The sequence below is a fragment of the Monopterus albus genome, unplaced genomic scaffold (assembly GCF_001952655.1).
Source record: "Monopterus albus unplaced genomic scaffold, M_albus_1.0 scaffold169.1, whole genome shotgun sequence".
NCBI classification, from domain to species: domain Eukaryota; kingdom Metazoa; phylum Chordata; class Actinopteri; order Synbranchiformes; family Synbranchidae; genus Monopterus; species Monopterus albus.
The window spans coordinates 1,213,886-1,235,735 of record NW_018128049.1 but is presented as its reverse complement, the minus strand read 5'-3'; the positions used below and the strand labels follow the sequence as shown (position 1 = coordinate 1,235,735).

At 39.2% G+C, this 21,850-nt stretch overlaps 1 protein-coding gene across 8 annotated transcripts in view; it reads left to right on the top strand.

Annotated features, from left to right (window-relative positions):
• Window positions 1-21,850, top strand: part of nrxn3a (neurexin 3a) — a 223,155-nt gene that overhangs the window by 99,892 nt on the left and 101,413 nt on the right. For all 8 annotated transcript variants that reach the window (XM_020615713.1, XM_020615712.1, XM_020615710.1 and 5 more), the window contains 2 exons: window positions 5,428-5,729; window positions 9,920-10,081. In XM_020615713.1, coding sequence (XP_020471369.1) covers window positions 5,428-5,729; window positions 9,920-10,081 — 464 coding nt within the window. The remainder of the gene's footprint in view (window positions 1-5,427; window positions 5,730-9,919; window positions 10,082-21,850) is intronic.

The following is a 21,850-nucleotide window of genomic DNA, read 5'->3' as shown; positions in this document are numbered from 1 at the left end:
TTGTTTTTGGATTTTAGTCTCAAGAGTCAAGTTATTTCAGATTAAAGTAAGGAGAGAAAAAAACAATAATATTTAAAACCTTAGAATAGGATCAGAGAGAAGAAACTGATCAAAGTCTCATACTGGTGCTTATAATTTTTTAATTATGTCTAGGAGAAACAACCTAGACAAGGGCGGTAATATGATAATTAATATTCTCTATTTCTGAGCCATTTCATTTGGTTCAAACCTGGGATCTGGCAGCCTTATGAAAATGTGTGGATGTCTGCAGCCATAACAGTTATTCTGTTTCAAGCTTTCTATACGCCGTGCCGATATTTCTAGCGTCAGCAGCGAGGGCTCTACCCAGGATGCTGCTGTCTTTCCCTCAATTTCTTGATGCTGCATAAACACATGCTGAACAGACCACGTGGACATACAAAAGACTGGATCTGAGATGTTTCATTCTTCTTTCTCAAATTGGTGTTCATTTGACTGTTCACTGTCCCTCTTCAAGCACGCCTTCAGTGAATCTATTGCATAAGAAACACAAAATAGCCACTACACACACTGATTTATCATAGTCAGCCATGCAGAAATCTGCAATAAAATCCACAAACCATAAATCATGATGTCACTCAGTTATGAATGTGCCACTGACTTGTTTATTACAGATTCATATTCAGACCCTGGTGCTGCTAAGGCCTGTTGTAACATCAATTCATATAAAACAATCCATATTATTTGTTTATTAGTGCTTTTGCAGTTGGTTAAAGTTGTTACACAGTCTTTGAGTTTCAAACACATCTGGATTTAACTCCTCACACGATTAGGAAACGTGGACCAACTATAACGACATCTGCCTTCACAATGACAAGAAATCTGACAAATGTCAGAGGAAAGATCAGCTATACATTTTCTAAACATTCATTATGATTACAGTCATTTAGCTGGAGTATTTTAAAAATTATATGTGGATGAAACATTAGTGAATGTTGCTAAATGCAAAACACTATGTAAGGACTCTATACAAATGTTCTTGTAACTGCTGAAACAAACTAAGATATTTCAAAAGTAGCAATACTTAATAAGTGGAAAACAAACTTTGCATCAATTTATAGCACATGCTGCTAAAAGGTTTAGGAAAAAGGCACAGATTCTGTTGCCACCTGGAGCATGCAGCTTTCTTTTACCTTCCGCATATAAAGGAGATTTACTGTGGCCACAAATTTCCTTCTGCCACCCCTCCTTCTGACATTTTTATGGATGACCCCTCGCAGGACTCATCGAGGCTCATCCATCAAATGAAGGCTCCGAATGGAACAGCTTACATTGCCATTAAAACCATTATGGGCTGATAACAATTTCCTCACTTCATCCTCATTTCAGTCATAAAGTTCCATTCATTCTCAATTCATTATCTTTGCCTATTCCAGCAAAATGCCCATGACTACATTTTCTCTCTGTACATCATCACTTATATAAAATAGAGTATTCACATATTATATGTTTGGATCTACTGTAGGTGTATACTGAGCATTTTGTACTTGCATGTGTGTCTGCCATCTAAATAGGGCAGTTCTTATTCCAGCTCAGCAGGTAAACATCTTCATGGCAGAACTAATATGGTTCCCCTTGTACATAAAGATGTTTTTTCCTCACAGTGGGCTGTAGATGGAAACATATAGGCAGGGATGCTGTTTATTCTTAGGAGGGCCCTGTTGGAAATGAGATGCAGTTTGACTTTGCCAGGCCAAGAGGTAGATGAGAGGAAACTGGAAAACTGTACTTTAAGATAAAACAAACCTATTTCTGTTTCCATAATGTATATTGACATTGTCCAGTAGATGTTAATTTTGCATAACCTTTGAAAATGTTACTTAGATTTTTATTCCTTCACATCCAACAGCCTGATGTGAACAGATTACTCACTGGTCTGAGCTATTCAGGGGTCAGACCTGTTTCCTGTTCCTTACCCTCCTGCTGAGGGGTGGGGCACAGGACACTTATATCACTACATCTGGACCTAAAGAAAGAGAGATACTCTTTGCCTGAAGGGTTGGGCCTGATAACCAGCTCTATTTCTGTTTGCAAAATACCCATATTCCCCAAATTCTTGAATTCACAAATGGTGATAGTAAGCCTAGATCAGATTCTGAGTTTTAAAGTCCTGCTCTCTTTGTCACAAACACAACACTGTATGCTTTGACTAACCACTTTCTGAAACACAATAAAAAGTTCACCACATGATGAGTCCTCCAAATTTGGAATGTTGTATAGAGACAGTTTCATCAGTATTTAATGTCATTCATAGGCTGTGCAGTCAGTCAGTCGCCACTAGTTCACAGCTGAACTTGACAGCATGTCTCCTAGCAATGCCAGCTCTCGTTTGTCACTCAGTTAATGCCATTGAAAGCAACACCTTAGAAGATCAAGACTGTTGAAGTCATTTCAACAATTATATCCAAAAACAGTGTTGTTGTCTTTTGAAAAATAATAGCTGCAGTATGGTTTGTAACATTTGAACATACAGCTGAAATGTATCCCCACCCCCACCCTGCAGGGCCAGACTGGGATGGTAGTTCAGCCCAGGAATCTTACATCAGCTTAGGTTCATCTCTACACATTCACAAATGAGCACACAGAAAATGTCCAAACTAGTTTAAAAACACACACAAAAAAGTTAATTACAGGTGTCTTCAGTTCCAACAGTTATTCAATTGCACTTCCCTTGTTATAGATACATTATGTGACATTTAGAAATCAAGCTTGTGGTAGCAGGAGACTCAGAACCAAACCTCTCCGCTCCACCCAGCCCCTTCCCTGCTCCACTGTGCTTCACCCAGAGGGTAATAGGATTTAATAGTCTTAGTTGTTATGAAATTACAATCAGTAAATTGCAATAAATAATATTACAAATCTACCATTCAGGCAGAAAAAACACTAAATCAGTGTCCATCTGGAAATTCCTCCGACTCTGTTCTTTCTACCTGCTGAAATGGTGGCCTCTATAACACTCTTGACCTAAACTGAACTTTGCTACATACTGTAGCTTTCAGTCCATAGGAATATTTATTTATTTATTTAACAGTGGCCTGACACTTAAGGTCAAGCTGACCAGTCCAGGCCTGCCTGCCTGAGGACACAGCTTATTCATGTGTTTTCCTAATGTATTAATTTATTTTTAATTCATTCTGATTCATTTTCTAATTCTCTTTCCAAGACTCCAGAACAATACAGTAAAGCATTAAACATTCAGTCTTGTCCCTCATCGCGTTAGAATGGTGTGGTGTGTGATGAATCTTTGAGGAAGTGATGCCTGTTGTGTCTGTGGTAAGGAGATGAAAGAAGTGGCCATTTTGTTTTGTTATTTTATTTTATTTTTTTCCTTTTTCAGTGAGGGAGGAGGTGGATGGAGCTTCTTTGCAAAGTGAACCCTACACTAGGAAAGATGCTTGTAGCATCTTGATGGCTGATGAATTGGGCCGTGTTGTGGCTGGGCCTCCAGTCTAGTGTTTGTGTCAGTGAGCTAAATGAAGATGATCTCAGAGATAACGACTACTGACTGGACTGTTTTTCTTTGTTATCCCTCCGTTCTCCTGTGCCATTTCCTTTCTTTCTTTCAGCACTTCCCTGTTATTTCCTGTATTCCCCCTTTCTCTTCCTCCAAGGTCACAGTACATCCTATCCTGGCTTTTCTCTATGGCTTCTCTCCCATCTTTGCTTCTCTCTGTCTGATCACAAGCATAACCACTGTGTCACAAGCTGTCTCAGGAAATGGCAGTTTCTCTGGCAAGATTAGGCCTTTGATGCTGTTGATGATAGCAATCTGTGGTTTCTCCTTTTCTTCTCCTGTTGCCTGCATTTCCCTCGGTCATGTGTCGATCATTTCTGAAGGTTCTTATTTTCTGGGCAGTATTTTTTTGTTAGTCATGGAGTTCTTAAATTAGACACTTCCTGGATTATATTTTTTCTTTTACTGCCCACCTCCCTTCAAATTTAGAAAAAGGCATTTTGACATGATATAGTACACCGGTGTATTGCTGACCAAAAATATATGCACATTTTATTGTTACAGTCTAATGTGAAACCTATCAAATTTTTACAAGATTCTGTTCACATTGCAATAATATTTTTTTTGAAGTCATGACATATCTTAAAACTAAATATTATATTGGTCAGTTTCACAAAACTTTCTTGTTATTTCACAAATCCAACATACTGTATCTCATTAACACAACCTTTTCTAGTATGTGGTTATAACAAAATAATAAAAATAATTTAGTGTTAAAATAAGAAAAGAGATTAGTCTGCATCTGATTTAAAAGCATACAGTGACTGGTTTACAGCATATGGTATGATTAGGTTTTATTAGATGCATGCTACAGTACCATCCATCCATGAAGGTATCCCAGGCCCCTCCATGCCTTATCCTGTACAGGGTGAAGGAGGGGTAGGACCTTGTCCCAGGGAAACAAGGTGGGGTGTACAGGTCACCATCTATCACAGGGTTACAGACTCATAGTCAGGCGCACAAACTAAACAAAAGCAACCTCATAATAACGCACTGCCACATGATGTGTAGCTCATCATGTTATACAGAGAGGTTGTTTTAGGGTACAGAGTCCCTTTACGTAAATAATAATGGTATTATTCATGGGAAGTTCATGTTACGATTGGTTATAACATCATCTTCATCATATTATAACAAATACATTTATAATTTGTAATTTGTGTTGGTTTTGTGAAATAAAAAAGTCTTGTAATTAATCAAGAAAAAATATAAAAATCCAAGTAATCTGAATCAAAATACTTTGTCATAACATGAAACATGTTCTGTTATTATGAAAAGAATCTGGTAAAAAGGAGTAATGTTTGTTGTTATTAAAACAAAACTCACCAAAATATTTTTGTCCTGGAAACAGCAATACATGAACAGAATACTCTAAACCGTGCTGCTGTGACATATTACACTTGTTTCAACCAGACTACTCTATAGACTGTAACTGCTTAAACACTTAAGTTAAGTTTGATAAAGCACTTAATTTTGGTAAAATGCAAGAATGATAAAACTGACCACTTGCCTTGATTATTTAATTTTTACGCCAGAGGATTGAAAAGATTTGGTCTCATCTATGTAAGAAACAACTAGAAACATGTTTAAACATCATGTCATTTTAATCATTAAGTACTATTCCCAGGCTACTGACACAAAATTGTCTTATGAATAACATACGACTTGACTTGGACTCGTCCTACAGGGCTTGTGACTTGATATAAGACTTGTGGCTTATAGATTTGATCAGTACTCAGTTGCACAGTATGGCCCTACCTGAAAAAAAATATTGGTTGAATTTTATTCCTAATTTAAACAGTCTGTCATGTTGTCTGATGCTTGAAGATGTAGTCTTCAAATATTTAGTTTGTTCTTTTGTTTTCCCATCACAGCAAGGGAAGAAAATGTGGCCACTTTCCGTGGCTCAGAGTACTTCTGCTACGATCTCTCCCAGAACCCCATCCAGAGCAGCAGCGATGAGATTACACTGTCCTTCAAGACATGGCAGCGCAATGGCCTTATCCTTCACACCGGCAAGTCAGCTGATTACGTCAACTTGGCGCTGAAGGACGGCGCTGTGTCCCTTGTTATCAACCTTGGCTCCGGAGCCTTTGAGGCCATTGTGGAGCCAGTCAATGGAAAGTTCAATGACAACTCGTGGCATGAAGTCAAAGTGACACGCAACCTTCGGCAGGTAAGACACAGAGATGGCGTGTATTATGGTAAAACATACATTTGTAAATAATGTCTTAAATCTTTCCTAAGTGAATGGTATTAATGGTTAAAAAAAAAAAAAAAAAGTTGGAGCAGTAACCTTAAACAAGCACTTCCAGTTGCTGTGGATCAGACCTGAACAGCAAGGGGAAATTTGGACCATTCTTCCTGCTAACTAACTGCTTTAGGTCAGCTATATTTTAGGATGTTTGGTGTGAACAGCTCTCTGAGGTCATTCCACAGTGTCTTTACTGGGTTTAGTTCTGACTGGGGTACTGTAAATGTGAATGTTCTTTGTTTGAAGTCATTCTGCCGCAAAAGTATTTCAGTTTTTAAGGTGATTGTACAGCTGTATGACCAAATGTTACCTTTTTTCAACCCCCCTAGCCCCTTTTACACTGCCCATTCACTTATAGTTTTCCGCCTCACCATTCTGTGTAAAAGGTACAGTCTCAGCATGGGAGGTCAATGTTGACCCTACAAAATGCCGCCTTGAGAAAAAGTATTTTTGCTAAAATGAGTTCATCCCACCTCCTGTATAAAAAACGAGGTGAGGTGAGGAGTTAGAGGGCCGCATGAGAGAGAGAGCACTAGAGAGTGGATGCAGAGAGAGAGAGAGAGAGCAGCATCAGTGAGAACAAAGTGAATCATACGGAGAATTAAAACATTATTTTCTGATTGCTTCACTGTGATTATATTCTCAATCAGAAATAAACACAACCACAACTGTGCAAAACCCTGTGGGAAGAATTGTGTGTGAATCCAGCCAAAACATACGCTTCTGTCTGATTTACTGTGTGCGCCTCATGTGTGTGTACCCCTGCCCTCAAACGGACACACAGACCTGAATTTGGATGCACCAACTAGGCTACTGTAACTCCAGATTTCCATTTATAAATATATCAAACAAATTCAGATAACAGCCTGTTTCTTTCATTTTCAAATTGGCTGCGAAGTACATGGACGACTGGACATCATGATAACCATCAGGCCTCTAGTACCGGCTGTGTAAAATGACCACAGGAGCAGTAGCTTGCCAGCATTTTTAAGTTTAGTGTAATGCAGCGGATATGCTTGACACATTGGACATTGCGGGTGTGAACTGTGATGTGGCTAGAGAGACAAAACCTGTACTGTTGCTTGAGGCGTGAGCAGTAATTTTGATGCAGTCTTCTTCTAAACAAACAGTCTATGTGTGTAAAAGAGGGTTTCTTATCCCGTAAGAAACCTTGTTAAACTTGGGAATACATTTTAAGATCAACGTTCCTTTAGCATTCCATCTGATACTTTTATTTGTTATTTATCTTATTAGGCTTGACAGCAGCACTGCAACTTTAGCAGGTTGAGCAGGACAGAAAAAAGTTCAGTAAAGATCAACCTATACTTCTCTACCACAGACATACAGTATGTTTTAAAATAATTAAATGGTTTAGAGAAAGACACTATGAATGTAAGAATCTCCATAGATGACTGTCAACAAACTCTCTTACAGGAAACAAGGCAAAGTTTGCCCTGATTTCTTTTCCAGTCCTTTCAGCCTCTCCTCTGTACAGCTCCTCTTAAAAGTAATGACTTAAGGAATGAAATTAACCATTTTAATAACATGTATATTCACTCACTCATGTTTCATCATTTGCTTTTCATTTGATTTGCTTTAATGTATTAACAAACCCACTGTTCGCTTACCTACCCCACCTTTCTGCAAAGCAAACAGGCATTGGATACGCTATGGTAAACAAGCTCCATTGTATGGTAGATATCATTTGTTAATATCATCTTTTGTTTTGCTGTGTGCTTTTCCTCTTCCTCTCCTTTTATTTTTGTAGATCACAATGCTATTCCCAAAAACACAAGGAAATGGGCATAGTATTTTCCAGCTTCCAATTCTACTATACTCCTGTACTCTCCTTTTCCCTCTTTCCTTCATTGCTTCATTTGCTCCATTTGTTTTTTAGGTTTCCTTTTTAATCTCTTCCACTTTTTTTAGTCACTTTTCACTTTTGTTTCTAGGTGTTTGCTAGGATTGTACTCTCTAGGGTTTTACTAAATCTGCTTCATTCCAGATTCACTTGTTAAATGTTTAAAGGTGATAATATTGTGTAAACTGCTAGAAGCATACAACCAACAGAAGAGAGACTAAATCCACACAGGATCGTTAATGTTTTAGATATTTTGAGTCTTCTGAAAGCCTATGGAATAATAAAAGCTGCATGTGTAACTTCAAAAGCAGGAAGTGGTGGGAAAGGTTGAGAGAAGGTTTGATCTGGTTTTGCTTAACATGTCATATTGAAGCATAAGATGCACATAAGTCAGCTTTCAATAGAGCTTTTAGTAGCAAGTGAATGCTAAGGATTCTGCACTTTTAGTTGAGGCTTCCCGCCTATTTGTTTGTCTTTATTTTGTGCATTGATGGCACACAGTGGTATTTAATCTGCTGTACCATCTGAGAAAAAGAAACAGGATTCTAATTGGTACAGGGATTTCCTGAATAACATTTTGTAACTTTAAAATATCTAAGAATACTTTTGGTACATAACACTGCATAGTACAAATCACAAGCATTCAAACTTTTAGAAGTATTATCAGAAAAATATGGTTCAAATGTTAAAAACGACTACCTACTATGCAGAATGGCCTGATGGAGTGTGTTTTAATATTTTATACTATATAGTATTAGTGGATTGTTTTTACTGTTGTATTGACAAGTAAGGAACATTTCAAGTTTTTGTCTGTATTAAACAAATTTTTATAATTTTGTAGAGCACTAGGGTAGTTTATTTGTAACACTGTCCTATCTTGATCTTGATCTACCTAAATGATCTTCTTTGTCTTGAAGGTTAAGGCCAGTGCTTTTCTATATTTTTGTTATTTTACACAAATCACATACTGAGACTAAAACCAACAGTGCATTTCATGTACTCACTGTTCTTTGTGTGTGAATCCAGAGCCTGATTCAATTTATTGGTCCATGCCATTGACTGGCACTGTTATCCTAAAACTGTTAAAAACACACGTGAGCCACACTGTTGCACATTCTTCCTCATTAAAAAAGAACTCCAAAGGCCAAGATCACCCATCGCAATTTAGCCTACAGTCTCTGACGTAAGAGTCAACCGTGCTTGCATGTGATCTCTAGTAAAATTGTGTAAACAATTCAGATATCATGCAGTCTACATCACATATAAATAAATTAAACCAGGTTCTGTATTCCCATACATTACGATGAGTACATAAAAATCATTGTTGGTTTTCCTGGCTGTATGGGAATTCTGGACAATAGCCACAAAGAAAATCACTGGCATTATGCTTAAAAACATCTGATTGGCCTTGATGACACAGATAATCTGGCAGAGTAGAACTGTACTAGGAACCTAATGGGGAATTAAGGAATAAGTGGGCAGGTAGATGAGGAGAAATGGGATGGCTGGAAATGTAGAAAAGGTTGGAATTACAGTGCAGGTGGGAGGGTATGAATTGACAAGGGAGTATGTACAGTATTTGAATGAATGTACTTAGTTACTTTGCACCTCTGCATGTGACACTTTTATTTGTTATAAAAATGTTGTCGCAGAACTAATGTCAGCAGTACGTTTTACCACATTACACTGTTTCCAGACTGATGTCCTGCAGTGTGGGTCTGCTCTCTGCGTTCTGTATGTGCTACATGTTTGCATTTGATGTTGCATGGTGTGACACAAACTCCTCCCTCCTTACTGTTATTTTGTGAGTATTTTTTCTTCTCCTGCATGTTGTTCTCCTGCTACCTGTTACAGCATGTTTATTATTTCCCCCCCTCACTTATGTAAACATAAAGGAAGATATAAAACAGTAAACAGCATGTAGTTTGTGGAATAAAGATGAACATCAATGCATGTTTGTCACTGTCTGGAAATACATTTTGTTTTGATACCATACTAACCCTTCATACCTAGCAACAGTTTCAACATTTACTAACACACATCCAAAAATATAAAAAATTCTGAGCTGGTAGATTTTCATTACATCTGTCATATCTGGTCCATTCCACTGGTAAACATGTCAGTAAATCTGAGATTTACAAATCACACAGACCTGAGTGAGTTCTGAAACAACAGTATATGCCACCTTTTATCCCTATCATCCAAGAAAAACATTTTATTTCCACTCTCACTGTTCACTTCTCCTTGCCAGGTGACAATATCAGTGGATGGAATTCTAACCACCACAGGGTATACCCAGGAAGACTACACCATGTTGGGGTCTGATGACTTCTTCTATGTGGGTGGAAGCCCTAGCACTGCTGACCTACCTGGATCTCCAGTCAGCAATAACTTCATGGGCTGTCTTAAGGAGGTAAAGTAGCTGGTTTATTTTTTTGTTGGAGTGAAATGTGGTGCTAGCAGGATGATTTCTTGCATAACAGCTGTGTTTTGGTCCACTACACCAAATGGGAATAGTCAGTCTAATCACAAGTAGCTAGTGTCTAACTTGCTTACTACCAGATGGCATTTAACCTTATAATAAATTTACATGCAATAAGGCCAAAACAGTGAAACAGAAAGTGGCTAAAAGGCTTAGTAGAACTAAAGAGTTGGACATTAACTCTTTGTTGGCTTGTCATTTCCAGTTCAACTCAATTTTACTAGCATAGCCCCTTGCAAAAATAAAAAAACAAACAACCCCTTCTTGCACACTGTCAGTGTTTGTATAGTGCCAGATCACACACACAAAAAAAGTATCATCTCAGTGCACGCTATATATGTTCATGACCTATTTTTCAGGACAAAACCAAAACCAAAAAGAAATAAAAAGTAACATTTGATAAGGAGAACTATGATGAAATGTTGTCACAATTATGTGAAAGATGGACGAATGGATATGAAATAAATTAATCACCTGCCACATCTGTAGAATCTCACACTAGGTGCTGACCAGTAAAACTGTTTCCTCCACCAGACAAAATGTCTCTTTTTCAGGAGTTGAATTAGCGTTTCATAATACAATATATGCTTTACATAATTAAAAAAAGCAATTCCAGAGTCCCGTTCAGGGACTAAGCGGTAGAAAATGAATGGATGATGTAAAAGTTCTACATAAAAATGTTACAAAAGTAAAAACACAAAAGTGTTAGCATCAAAATATAATTGAAGTATCAAAAATAAAAGTAGTCATTATGATTGATCAATTGATCAAGGAAACAAACAATGTACAAGAGAAGCAACATTAAACAGGTACAGAATACAGAAACATGGCTCGTCATGTCTTAAAATGGCATCTATTTGAGGACCAGCATTCGGGGGTCCACGCTGTCTCCTCACTGCATGAGATATATGTAGAAAAAAGTCAAAATCAAACAGAAAGAGACACACAGAGAGAAAGAGAGAGAGAGAACAAGAAATGAAACAATCAAAGGGTATAAAACATTTTAAAAGAACACCTAACTTACCTTTATGAAGTACCACTCAAAATCAATCAGGTTGTTTATTAAAGTGGCAACATGTGAATTTACTTTTGTGCCTTCCTCTCAACAAGCTTGGACACCATCTTTGAATGGCTGACCATTCCCCTCTCATGGTTAATCCTAATGAAGTGCCTAACATACAAGACCAAGATCGGGGGGGGGCTGGAGCCTGTCCCAGCTGACACTGGGCAAGAGGCGGGGTACACATTGGACAGGTTGCCAGTCTATCACAGGGTTGACACTTAAACAACAACACGCATGCACACTCACTCCTACAGGCAATTTAGAGTCGCCAATCAACCTAAGCTGCATGTATTTGAACTATGGGAGGAAGCCGGAGTACCCGGAGAGAGGGTACTCACAAAATGTAACGTGAAGTTACAACTGAAGATAAATTGAGTAGCACTTAAATTACATTACTATTACAAATATAGATACATAAGGTTTGAAAACATGAATACAGTGTTCAATTTACATCCCTTCCTACTGAAATAAAATTCTTGCTTCTGGCCCCAAAAAACATTAGACTTTACAGTATTTTACTGTACTTTTGAAAAACAGTACTGGTAAAAAAATGTGCTGTATTTTTACAGCAATCTAAAGGTTTTGCAAGAAACACAAATTATTATTACTTTGAGATCCCGCACTACTGCCGTTCCAAAGGGTCGCCAATATCCCACCCTTGTGCTGTTCATACAGGTCAAGCTAAGGGCGGTATAATCGCAAGCCAGCCTGTGAATTCAGACAGCAGGTGCGCTTTCCGCACCAGAGGAGAGACATGACGTTGCTCTGCATCAACTGTGATGTAGATTTTACGCTGGTAGTCTACAAGCCAAAACAACAATGGTGGGAGAGATAAGTGCGAATGTGGCTTTGTTGGCTCTTCAAGCATTTATTTCACTTCACATAAAAGTGGTTAGCATGTTTCTTGCTATGTGTGCGAATATCATCAGTAATAACTGCTGTCAGTGCGTTCGTGCTTTGACCTATAAGTTAGGGAGAAGCCAAGAACAGCTCGAGGCAGAGCAGTGTGCAGACTTCAGATGCCGGTGATAGTGTTGTGCACATATTATGCCATCAAAACGTAACACTTGGTCCTCAACTGCTGGCTTACCCTTTTTACACAGGGGCATCTCCCTTTTGTTTTGCCTCTAGTACTACTTCCCAAGGCAGAACAGGGGTGGAATGAAAATGGCCCGCTGTTTCAGCTTTGCGCCTTGCACACAAAAAACAAGACGGAATGAGGGCACACCAATCCTGCCTCAAAAAGGCAGTGTGTAAGGGGCTAGAGGGTCTTGGTCCACTTTCTAGTGAACACTGTTGCAGGTTATGAACACAAACCTGACCAACCAGTACATTTGTGATTTTAGCATGAATTAAATCTTTATTAAATTTAATCAGGACATTAGGCAATATAATTTGGTAATCATTTCTTGATGCATTAGATAGCGGATAATTGTTAAAACAGACATGTTGTGGTTGTTGTACTACGACTCCATCACACCTGTGCTAAACTGTAAAATGTTATTGCAGTTCCTCATTAAAATGTGACTGAAACAACCACACGTAAACAATTGCTCTGTAATTTTACAGTACACCCCTATTTCTCACTGTCCATCATGATTTATGACTTGTGTTAAATTGGAGTCTTGGTGAATGCTCCTAACCGTGTTCTTTTTTCATTGGTTCTTTGTCACAACAGATCAGATAAATAAACATGTAAACCTCAGACCAATGTGACACATGGCTGAGACAGACAACCAGTCACACTGTCATTCACCACCATAAGGCACTTTCGAGTCACCAGTTGATATAACCTGCATGTCTGTGGACTGTGGGAGGAAGCCAAAGTACTTGGAGAAAACCCATGCACACATACAACACACCCATACTGTACAAATATAGTCCCTCAAGCACTGCACTGCTGCAGCATGGCAGTATAGGGCCAAGTTCTCTCTGTGATTGTTTGATGGTGACACGCACAGGGTGCAGAGCTTCATATGGGCTGCAAGGAGAGGGAGGAAGCAACATAGTAGCCATTTAATCCCCCTCTGGCCCATTTCCTGCTCTGTGCCATGCTGGGCTGGTTTGCGATCCCTGTACCACCCACCCCTGACACACACACACACACACACACACACACAGAAACACATGCACCCAAGCATGCACGATGGGTTTAGAGACAAAGGTTTTTCACATAGCAAACACAATCCAGTGTCAGCAGGTGTACACACACACACACGCACATATATTAATAACATCTAACACAACCCAAGCTAAAACTGTGCATGATGTGTAATAACATGTAACCTGTGCATTTGTCATTTTCAAATTCAGTGGGTCTTTACTGGTGTAGGTTTATTTTGACTGACGGTCTTAGAAGAACTGTGATGGTGGCTGGAGCAGGCCGGGCTCTCAAATGCGAATACCTACCAAACCAGGTGTGCCACCAGTGCAGTACATCTGCTCTGTGCTTGGGTGAGGATAGGATTCAGGGATACTTTGTATTAAGGTCAGAGTGAAGGGATTTTCTCATATTTGCATGGTATGATAGGTAAAGGTTGGAGAATAATTTATGGAATCATTATATGTGCATTTTAGGTTGTGTTAGGAAGAAAGGGGAAAATGGTGTTGCTTATTTTGGGGCCCTGAAGTTTTATGACACCCTGGCCCCTGTACTTATGTATAGTACTTGAGTAAATGTACATAGTTACTTTCCACCACTGATGGTAGGGGTTGTAATACTCATAGAGTCAAGAAAAACAATAATATATATGATACAGAGATATGTTATTAATATATTAATGATTATTTAGGCAATATTTAAAAAATAAAATGATGATAATATTTTATGTTTGAAGACCACAATAAAACAACTATAAAGTTTTTGATTATTATCTGGCCATTGTGTGTTTTGCTGAAGCAGCACTAGGACTTCCTGTTTGTGCCTCACCATGAGCACACACTGAACATTTATTGAGGCACTGTCAACACTGAACACCATTCTGATTATAAGGCAAGATATCCAGAGTGATTTTTATTGTATATAATGTCTAAGCAGACTTATGTAATTGATCCTGCATGGACATCAAATAAGAAGAAAGGATGTGAGTTTTAAGGTCAATTATGTCCAACTGTATGACTTGATAATGTAATTTAATAGAAAGTATCTCTTTAAAGTGTGTTATCTGTTCACAGTCAAATCCTTCTGTCACACACTGGTTAGTACAAGCTCCAAAATCTGACGAGTGACTCTTCCTCCACAGCATCAATAAATGCACACACACAGGCATTCATTTATGCGCACTGGCCACAAACACAATGTCTGAAAGATTGTCGTACCTTCTCTCTCATACAGTCACACACACACATTGCGCCCACTTCCTAATCACAAGCCCACCAAACCACACATCTGCAGCACCCACCAGCTCTCCCTCTGCGTGCTGTCCAGCACCCTGTCATCCTCCACTCCCTGCCTTTTAGAGCTAATTTGCTTGCTGCCAATGCTCTTGTCCTCGCCATCCACAGAGCGGCATTATGGATAAATGTTTTGTTACCATGGCATCAGGTACTGGTCGCCCTTGGTAGCCCCTGTGGCTGGCTGGCCCATGATTATTATGCCTTTCATAAGACAGCAATTACAGAGAAAGCCTACATCTAAAAACCTACAAAATACATAATGGCCTACAATAACACATAATTGCTAGTCATTACACCTCCATCAACCACTCACATGGAGGCCTCTGGCTGTGCCTGTATACTGCAGCTAACAAAGAAACACAAAGGATGAGTTCAGAGACTTAACACTGGGAATGAGCCAAGACACTTACTGCTGTTCTTGGTTTCCTCCAGTAGTAACAGTAGCCAGTTACTGTAATTAAATATTTTATACCACTTAAACCACTCATTAGTGTTACTGTTTCTAATTTCTCTACCACTATATATAAAAATGGTTTTCTGATGTTACTTGCTACAACAATAGCTAAATAAATAAGGCCATATTTAATTTCATGAACACTAATTATTGATCTTTATTTCAGTGAGGGGCATCCTCTGATATTTTACTCCCTGTGATCCCTAGTCATGTAGTGATGGAATTTAGGCGGCTTACTCAAGTTTTGTGCTTAAGTCAAATTTTGAGGTACTTTTTCTTTACTTGAGTATTTAAATTCAGTGATGTTTTTGTGTCTACTCCATTATTTTTCATAAGGAATCACTGTGCTTCTTTCTCCATTTTATTTATTTTAAAGGTATGCTATGTAGTGAGTTTATGATGTAAGTAAATTATTACAATGTATAATTTAAAAATATTTCTGTTTAGAATTTACATACCAACCATATCAACTTATAAATTATGATATATTGATAAAATGTGGATTTGTCATCATGCCATGTAGAATTTTGGGTAAATACGCCATTTTAGGAGGAACACACTCATTATCCATCATAGTTATTACACTACATACAGTACAACTACAAGTAAATTTAAATAAAATACTATCCAATTTAAATTAAATATAGCTACATACTGTAGCGGATGCTTCAACTACATCCAAACATTATTATTTATTTGTAACAATGTAATGCAGCTTTCATGAACCCAATAACTAAGTCATTGCTGAATCAATGAATTACATTTATTCTGTGTCTGGTTAATTAAAAATTTTCCTCAAAATAAGCACACCACTGCCTACACACCCACTGACATGCCTTCATATCTCACCAAATTAAAGCTTGTCTTTATCTAACAAATCAAATTAGTGTATAAAAGCACCACCAGTCTCAGTCAAATGTCATTAGACTGACTCGGGAGGATCCCAGCTCATACTGTGCTCTGCAAAGGACATGATGCCACCCTGTGGGCAGTACCATGCACTGCAAAGCCTCTGATCTTGCAAAACACTCCATGGAGTGTCTCATGGCAAGAGCATGTGACTGATAATACTATAGCATTAACACTGAAAGTGCTCATGATGGTCATGCCAATATGGATATACAATAAAGAATCTTTTTCTTTTGTTTGTTTGATACTCTTACCCAACTTCAAAGCGGTTTAATTCAAAATCTTTTGTATTACATGCATATAATATGTGATTGTGCACTGGAAAAGCTCCAGTTTCACACACACAGTCTCTGATATTACTGGCAGTCAATTCTAATGTTGAACTTTTGGTTGATCATTCCCTGTGACTTGGCCGACAGTCATATCTGAACAGTGATACATGCAGCATACGCACACACGACACTATACTCTGTCAGTATAACAGAATTATGGGGCAACACAGACATCTAGGAGTGATAAATGTTTGTGTCCCCACATACGCATGCATTCAGGCTAACACTCAAGTGTATGCTTTTTTGTGTTATCTGCTGTGGTAGGATTGTAGGCTCCAGGCTCAAGACTTCAATTACTATACACATAGATTATGCAAAGCTAAATGAACACTTGATATTAGACGGTGATGGACACTGTTGTCTGCTTCTGACTGAGTGAATTATCCCCTTGCTGTGGCTTGTCCAATCACACACATCATCTCTTGTAGCAAAGCAGCCCAGTTGTGAGAAGCAGACCAAACAAAATTATGACACCTTGTATTTCTACCCTGTCTCCTTGAAATTACATTTATGCACTACTAAATAGTTTTCCCAATTACATTGTGTTGTCAAACATAATTGCTGCCTGAATTATGTTCAGAGGCAACATTTTTGTGAGTGAATGAATTGATACATACGTATGTACCCAGCCAGAACGTGCAATACATTTGCTGTTGTAGTATGTAAGCTTTATAACTAAATATTACATTACCTGTGCAGTGAAATAGCTACTATGAAATGTACTGAGACCACTTTATATTAAAGATATTTAATTTGCTTTTCTCTAACACCAATTATCACCCACAAGCACAATCTTAATATGGGCACTGGAATTCTCTGCGAACACTGATGTGCCCAGTATGATGATTTGAATCAACCCTTAGTCTTTGCTGTTTTACCACCATCTGGCCACATGTTAAGAAAGTAAAAGTTTTTTTCACCTCATGTCCAGTGCTTAAGCATTGTGTGGGGCTAAATCAATTTAACTCTGTCTTGTTCCAAGTGGATGTGAATAAAACTGGTAGCTATTGGCTGGCAATTGAAAAAAAATAATTTCATATTGTGTTACATTGCTTATTCCTGTATACTGATAAGAGCATCTGGTTGAGGAGATAATGCAGTGATGGATTTTTATCATCTTGCTATTGTCAAACATGTTCACATTAACACATATGGCATATAGTCACACATAAATACACTGTATGGAGTTGTGCATGCATGTTTGTGTGTGTTGCCTATCCCTCAGTCTGCTATCAGTCTGTGTTAATGCTTCATTATCATGTGAACCTGCAGTCTGCGTCTGCAGCGAGCTGATAAAGCTCTCCTTGCATGTTGAAAGGCCCTTTTGCTATTATTGTTCAACGGTGGCAGGAGCCTGAAAGTGACTTGTCAAATTGTCAGCTACACCACTGGTTCCTGCCGCCATCTCCCTGCTATACTGTACTTCCTTCCCATTCTTGTTAAAAGCTACATTTTATGATTTATGCTCACTTTTATGAGCAAGTGTTGTGTGTCTGTGTGTGTGTCCATGTTGCATATGGTCATATCACATTCTGTATAGAAAAGGAACCATCCTGTTTTGATGACAATACTGCATTTTTCATATATTTGTCATAAAAACAAAACATCACAGAATCCTCATTGTTGCCGTTTAGTGTTGTTTGGCTTAGTGTTTTTTGGGAATAATATATTTCAGGCAAAGTTAGGCTGAGGATTTGGCAACAGCTGTACCTTAATACACCAATCAGGCATAACATTATGGCCACCTGCCTAATATTCTGTTGGTCCCCCTTTTGCTGCCAAAACAACCCTGACCCATCAAGGCATGGACTCCACTAGACCCCTGATGGTGTGCAGTGGTATCTGGCACCAAGATGTTAGCAACAGATCCTTTAAGTCTTGTAAGTTGTGAGGTGGAGCCTCCATGGATCAGATGTGTTTGTCCAGAACATCCCACAGATGCTTGATTGGATTGAAATCTGGGGAATTTGGAGGCCAAGTCAACACCTCAAACTGGTTGTCGCACTCCTCAAACCATTCCTGAATCATATTTACTTTGTGGCACGGTGCATTATCATGCTGAAAGAGGCCACAGCCATCAGGGAATATCGTTTCCATGAAAGGGTGCACATGGTCTGCAACAATGCTTAGGTAGGTGATACATGTCAAAGTAACATCCACATGGATGGCAGGACCCAAGGTTTCCCAGCAGAACATTGCCCAAAGCATCACACTGCCTCCGCCGGCTTGCCTTCTTCCTATAGTGCTTCTTCCTGGTGCCATGTGTTCCCCAGGTAAACAACGCACATGCACCCAGCCATCCATATGATGTAAAAGAAATCATGATTCATCAGACCAGGCCACCTTCTTCCATTGCTCTGTGGTCCAGTTCTAATGCTCACATTGCGCACATTGTTGGTGCTTTCGAGCAGTGGACAGGGGTCAGCATGGGCACCCTGACTGGTCTACAGCTCTGCAGCCCCATACGCAACAAACTACAATGCACTGTGCATTCTGACACCTTTCTATCAAAACCAGCATTAACTTCTTTAGTAACTTCTTCTACTGAGCAACAATAGCTCGTCTGTTGGATCAGACCATGTGGGCCAGCCTTCGCTCCCCCTGTGCATCAATGAGCCTTGGCTGCCCATGACCCTGTCGCCAGTGTTCCTTCCTTGGACCACTTTTGATAGATACTGACCACTGCAGACCAGGAACACCCCACAGGAGCTGCAGTTTTGGAGATGCTCTGATCCAGTTGTCTAGCCATTGCAAATTGGCCCTTGTCTAACTCGCTCAAATCCTTATGCTTGCTCATTTTTTCTGCTTCTAACACATCAACTTTGAGGACAAACTGTTCACTTGCTGCCTAATAGATCCCACCCCTAACAGGTGCCATGATGAACACATAATCAGTGTTATTCACTTCACCTGACAGTGGTCATAATGTTATGCCTGATAAGTGTATATTAAAAAGCGATAACAGAAATCTCTGGTTTAAGTATTCAGAGCCTTAATCCACTTTGGCATCTACTGTATTATAGTTTCCTGTCATCTTGGGGAAGTCTCTACAAGCTCTGCACACCTGGATTTGGGCTGTTATTCCTGTCAGATCATGTCAAGCACAGTCAGATTGGATGAGAAGTGTCTGTGAGCTGCCATCCTCAGGTGTCTCCACAGATGTTCTCTGGAGTTAAAGTCTGGGCTTTGGCTGGGCCACTCGCGCACACACACACACACACACACACACACAGTGACACTCAACAACAAAGACAAATTGCTGCCACCACCATGGATGGTATTAGCCAGGTCTAGCCACTTAAAAATGAAGGCCACATTGACTGAAAGCTGCTAATAAAGTTGTCCTTCTTGCAGGTTTTCTATCTCTGCACAAGTTCTCAATCACCTCTCTGACAAAAGCCCTTCTTGCCTGCTTACTCAGTTTGGTCAGGCGGTCGACTCATGGAAGAGTCCTGCTTCCAAACTTGTTCCATTTCACACTTATTGAGGCCACTGTGTTCCTGGGAAAAGTCAATGGTTTAGAAATGATTTTATTCACTTGTTCTGATCTGTGCCTCATCACAGATTTATCACAAGGATCTACAGAAAGTCCCTTGGATTTCATGAATTGGTTTTTGTCCTGGCATGTATTATGAATTGTGGGGCCTAATATACACTGGTGTGTGCCTTTCTAAACTATGTCCAGTCAATACAGTTTGCCACAGGTGAACTCCAGTCAAGCTCTAGATACAGTACATCTCAAGAAAAATAAAATCAAATAAAATGCACCTGGCCATAGTTTGGAGTGTCACAGCAAAGACTGAATACTTTTCTTAAAGTGGCCATGGCATGTTTGTTTCCAACCATTTAATGCCTAATCTTTGGTACGTCTATATTAGCTTTGCACTCTTCATAACTCCAAATAGTTTGTGATTATTTCAGAGCGATAAAACCAGAGAGCTTCTTCCTAAAAATGAGAGGCTAGTTTGTGAACGTGCACAACTCCTCTTTGCCAGTGTTGTGTCGAAAGCAGGCAGCACAATGAACCGCAACAGCATTAATTAATATGAATTTCTCCTCCATAGATAGGAAAACAACGGTATATGTACCAATGAAAACAGATGTGTAACACTCTAAACAAAGCGGGCAATTGAGAAAGCCCACATTTTAACTGGCATAATGCAGACATAGTAACTTCTCCAGCCTTGCAACAATTCTTTCTAATGTTATAGAAACAAGGCATTAACAGACATGCAATGTGTGTTTTTTTTTAAACTTACCATTAAGTCCCACCAAGTAGTGGAAACATCACCCTTTCAAATAGCTCCAAAGTTGGTTAATCCAACCGGTGGTTGCTGCGTCCTCCCCCACATGACCACATACAGTCCCAAAGTAGTGAAATTAATTCCAACAGGTAGCATAGCACCAATAATAACATCATGGTTCATTAATCTGCTAGTTAACCAGCAACACATCGCATGCAGCAGACACACTGGCCTCAAGCAGTCAAAACAAATGGGTACTGTGCTGCGGGGAATCCAGTGTCGATGAGTTGATCACTACCTGCAGTGGTGGCTTCACTGGCCTGCTGCTTGTAGGTGAGGCCTGGTCAGTTAAAACAGCAAGTCCCTGTACAGGAACATTCCTGGACATGCAGTAACCTCAGGCCCTGCATTTTTCTCCACATCCTCTGGTCACAGTGCAAGAGGGAAAATATATCCACAAAATGTCTGTGCAGATTCTCAGTCATCCAGGTCATAGTAAACAGAAAAAAATGCAAAAAATCAACTGGACTTAGATTTCACCTCTCATCCAAGAGGCTTCATCAGTTCTGACTGCTTGGTGTTGAGCCGGAGATATTTATCCCCCTCGGTGGTGTTTCAGTCCCTTGATGCCCAACAATGTCGCTTAACGACTGAGTCGTTATAGCCCAGTATCGGTGAGAGTTGTTACCTGTCTTTGAATCCTCCCCTGTTGACCGACGCCTGTTGTCCTGGTGGGCATGTTTAGGCAGAGATCTCAAAACAGGATTGTAGTTCATTCACTCTGATAAAGGAGGGATAAAGGAAGCAAAGTCTAAAAACTAATATAAATGCAGTATTTGTGCATTCTTCTTTGCATGCTTCTGTTCAGTATATGTGAACTAGAGCCAGTTCTCCCCTGTCTCTTCTTCACTGTCAAAGGGCCATATTTAGATAAATGATGGTCTCCCTTTAAGAATCACTTTTCTCATTCTGTGCTGACAGTACTGGTGGTAAACACATCAAGACAGACCTATGTTAACATTTTCATGACAATACTTGGTTGCCTAAACATTCACATATCTTAACCATAGAAGTGGCAGCTCAAGGCTGCTGTATGGGTTATTTTTGTATCCCTTTTATAAGGCTCTGACAAAAGATCTGTTTTGTCAACATATTTTGGGGGAGTTGTGACAGAAAGCCTGTTGCTTTACATGATGATACATTTGTTTCCTTTAATAATAAAATGGTACACAGGATTCAGCTGAATTTGTGATTTTTATCAACTTTGTGAAATAAATCTCTCATCTCATCTCATTTTCTATA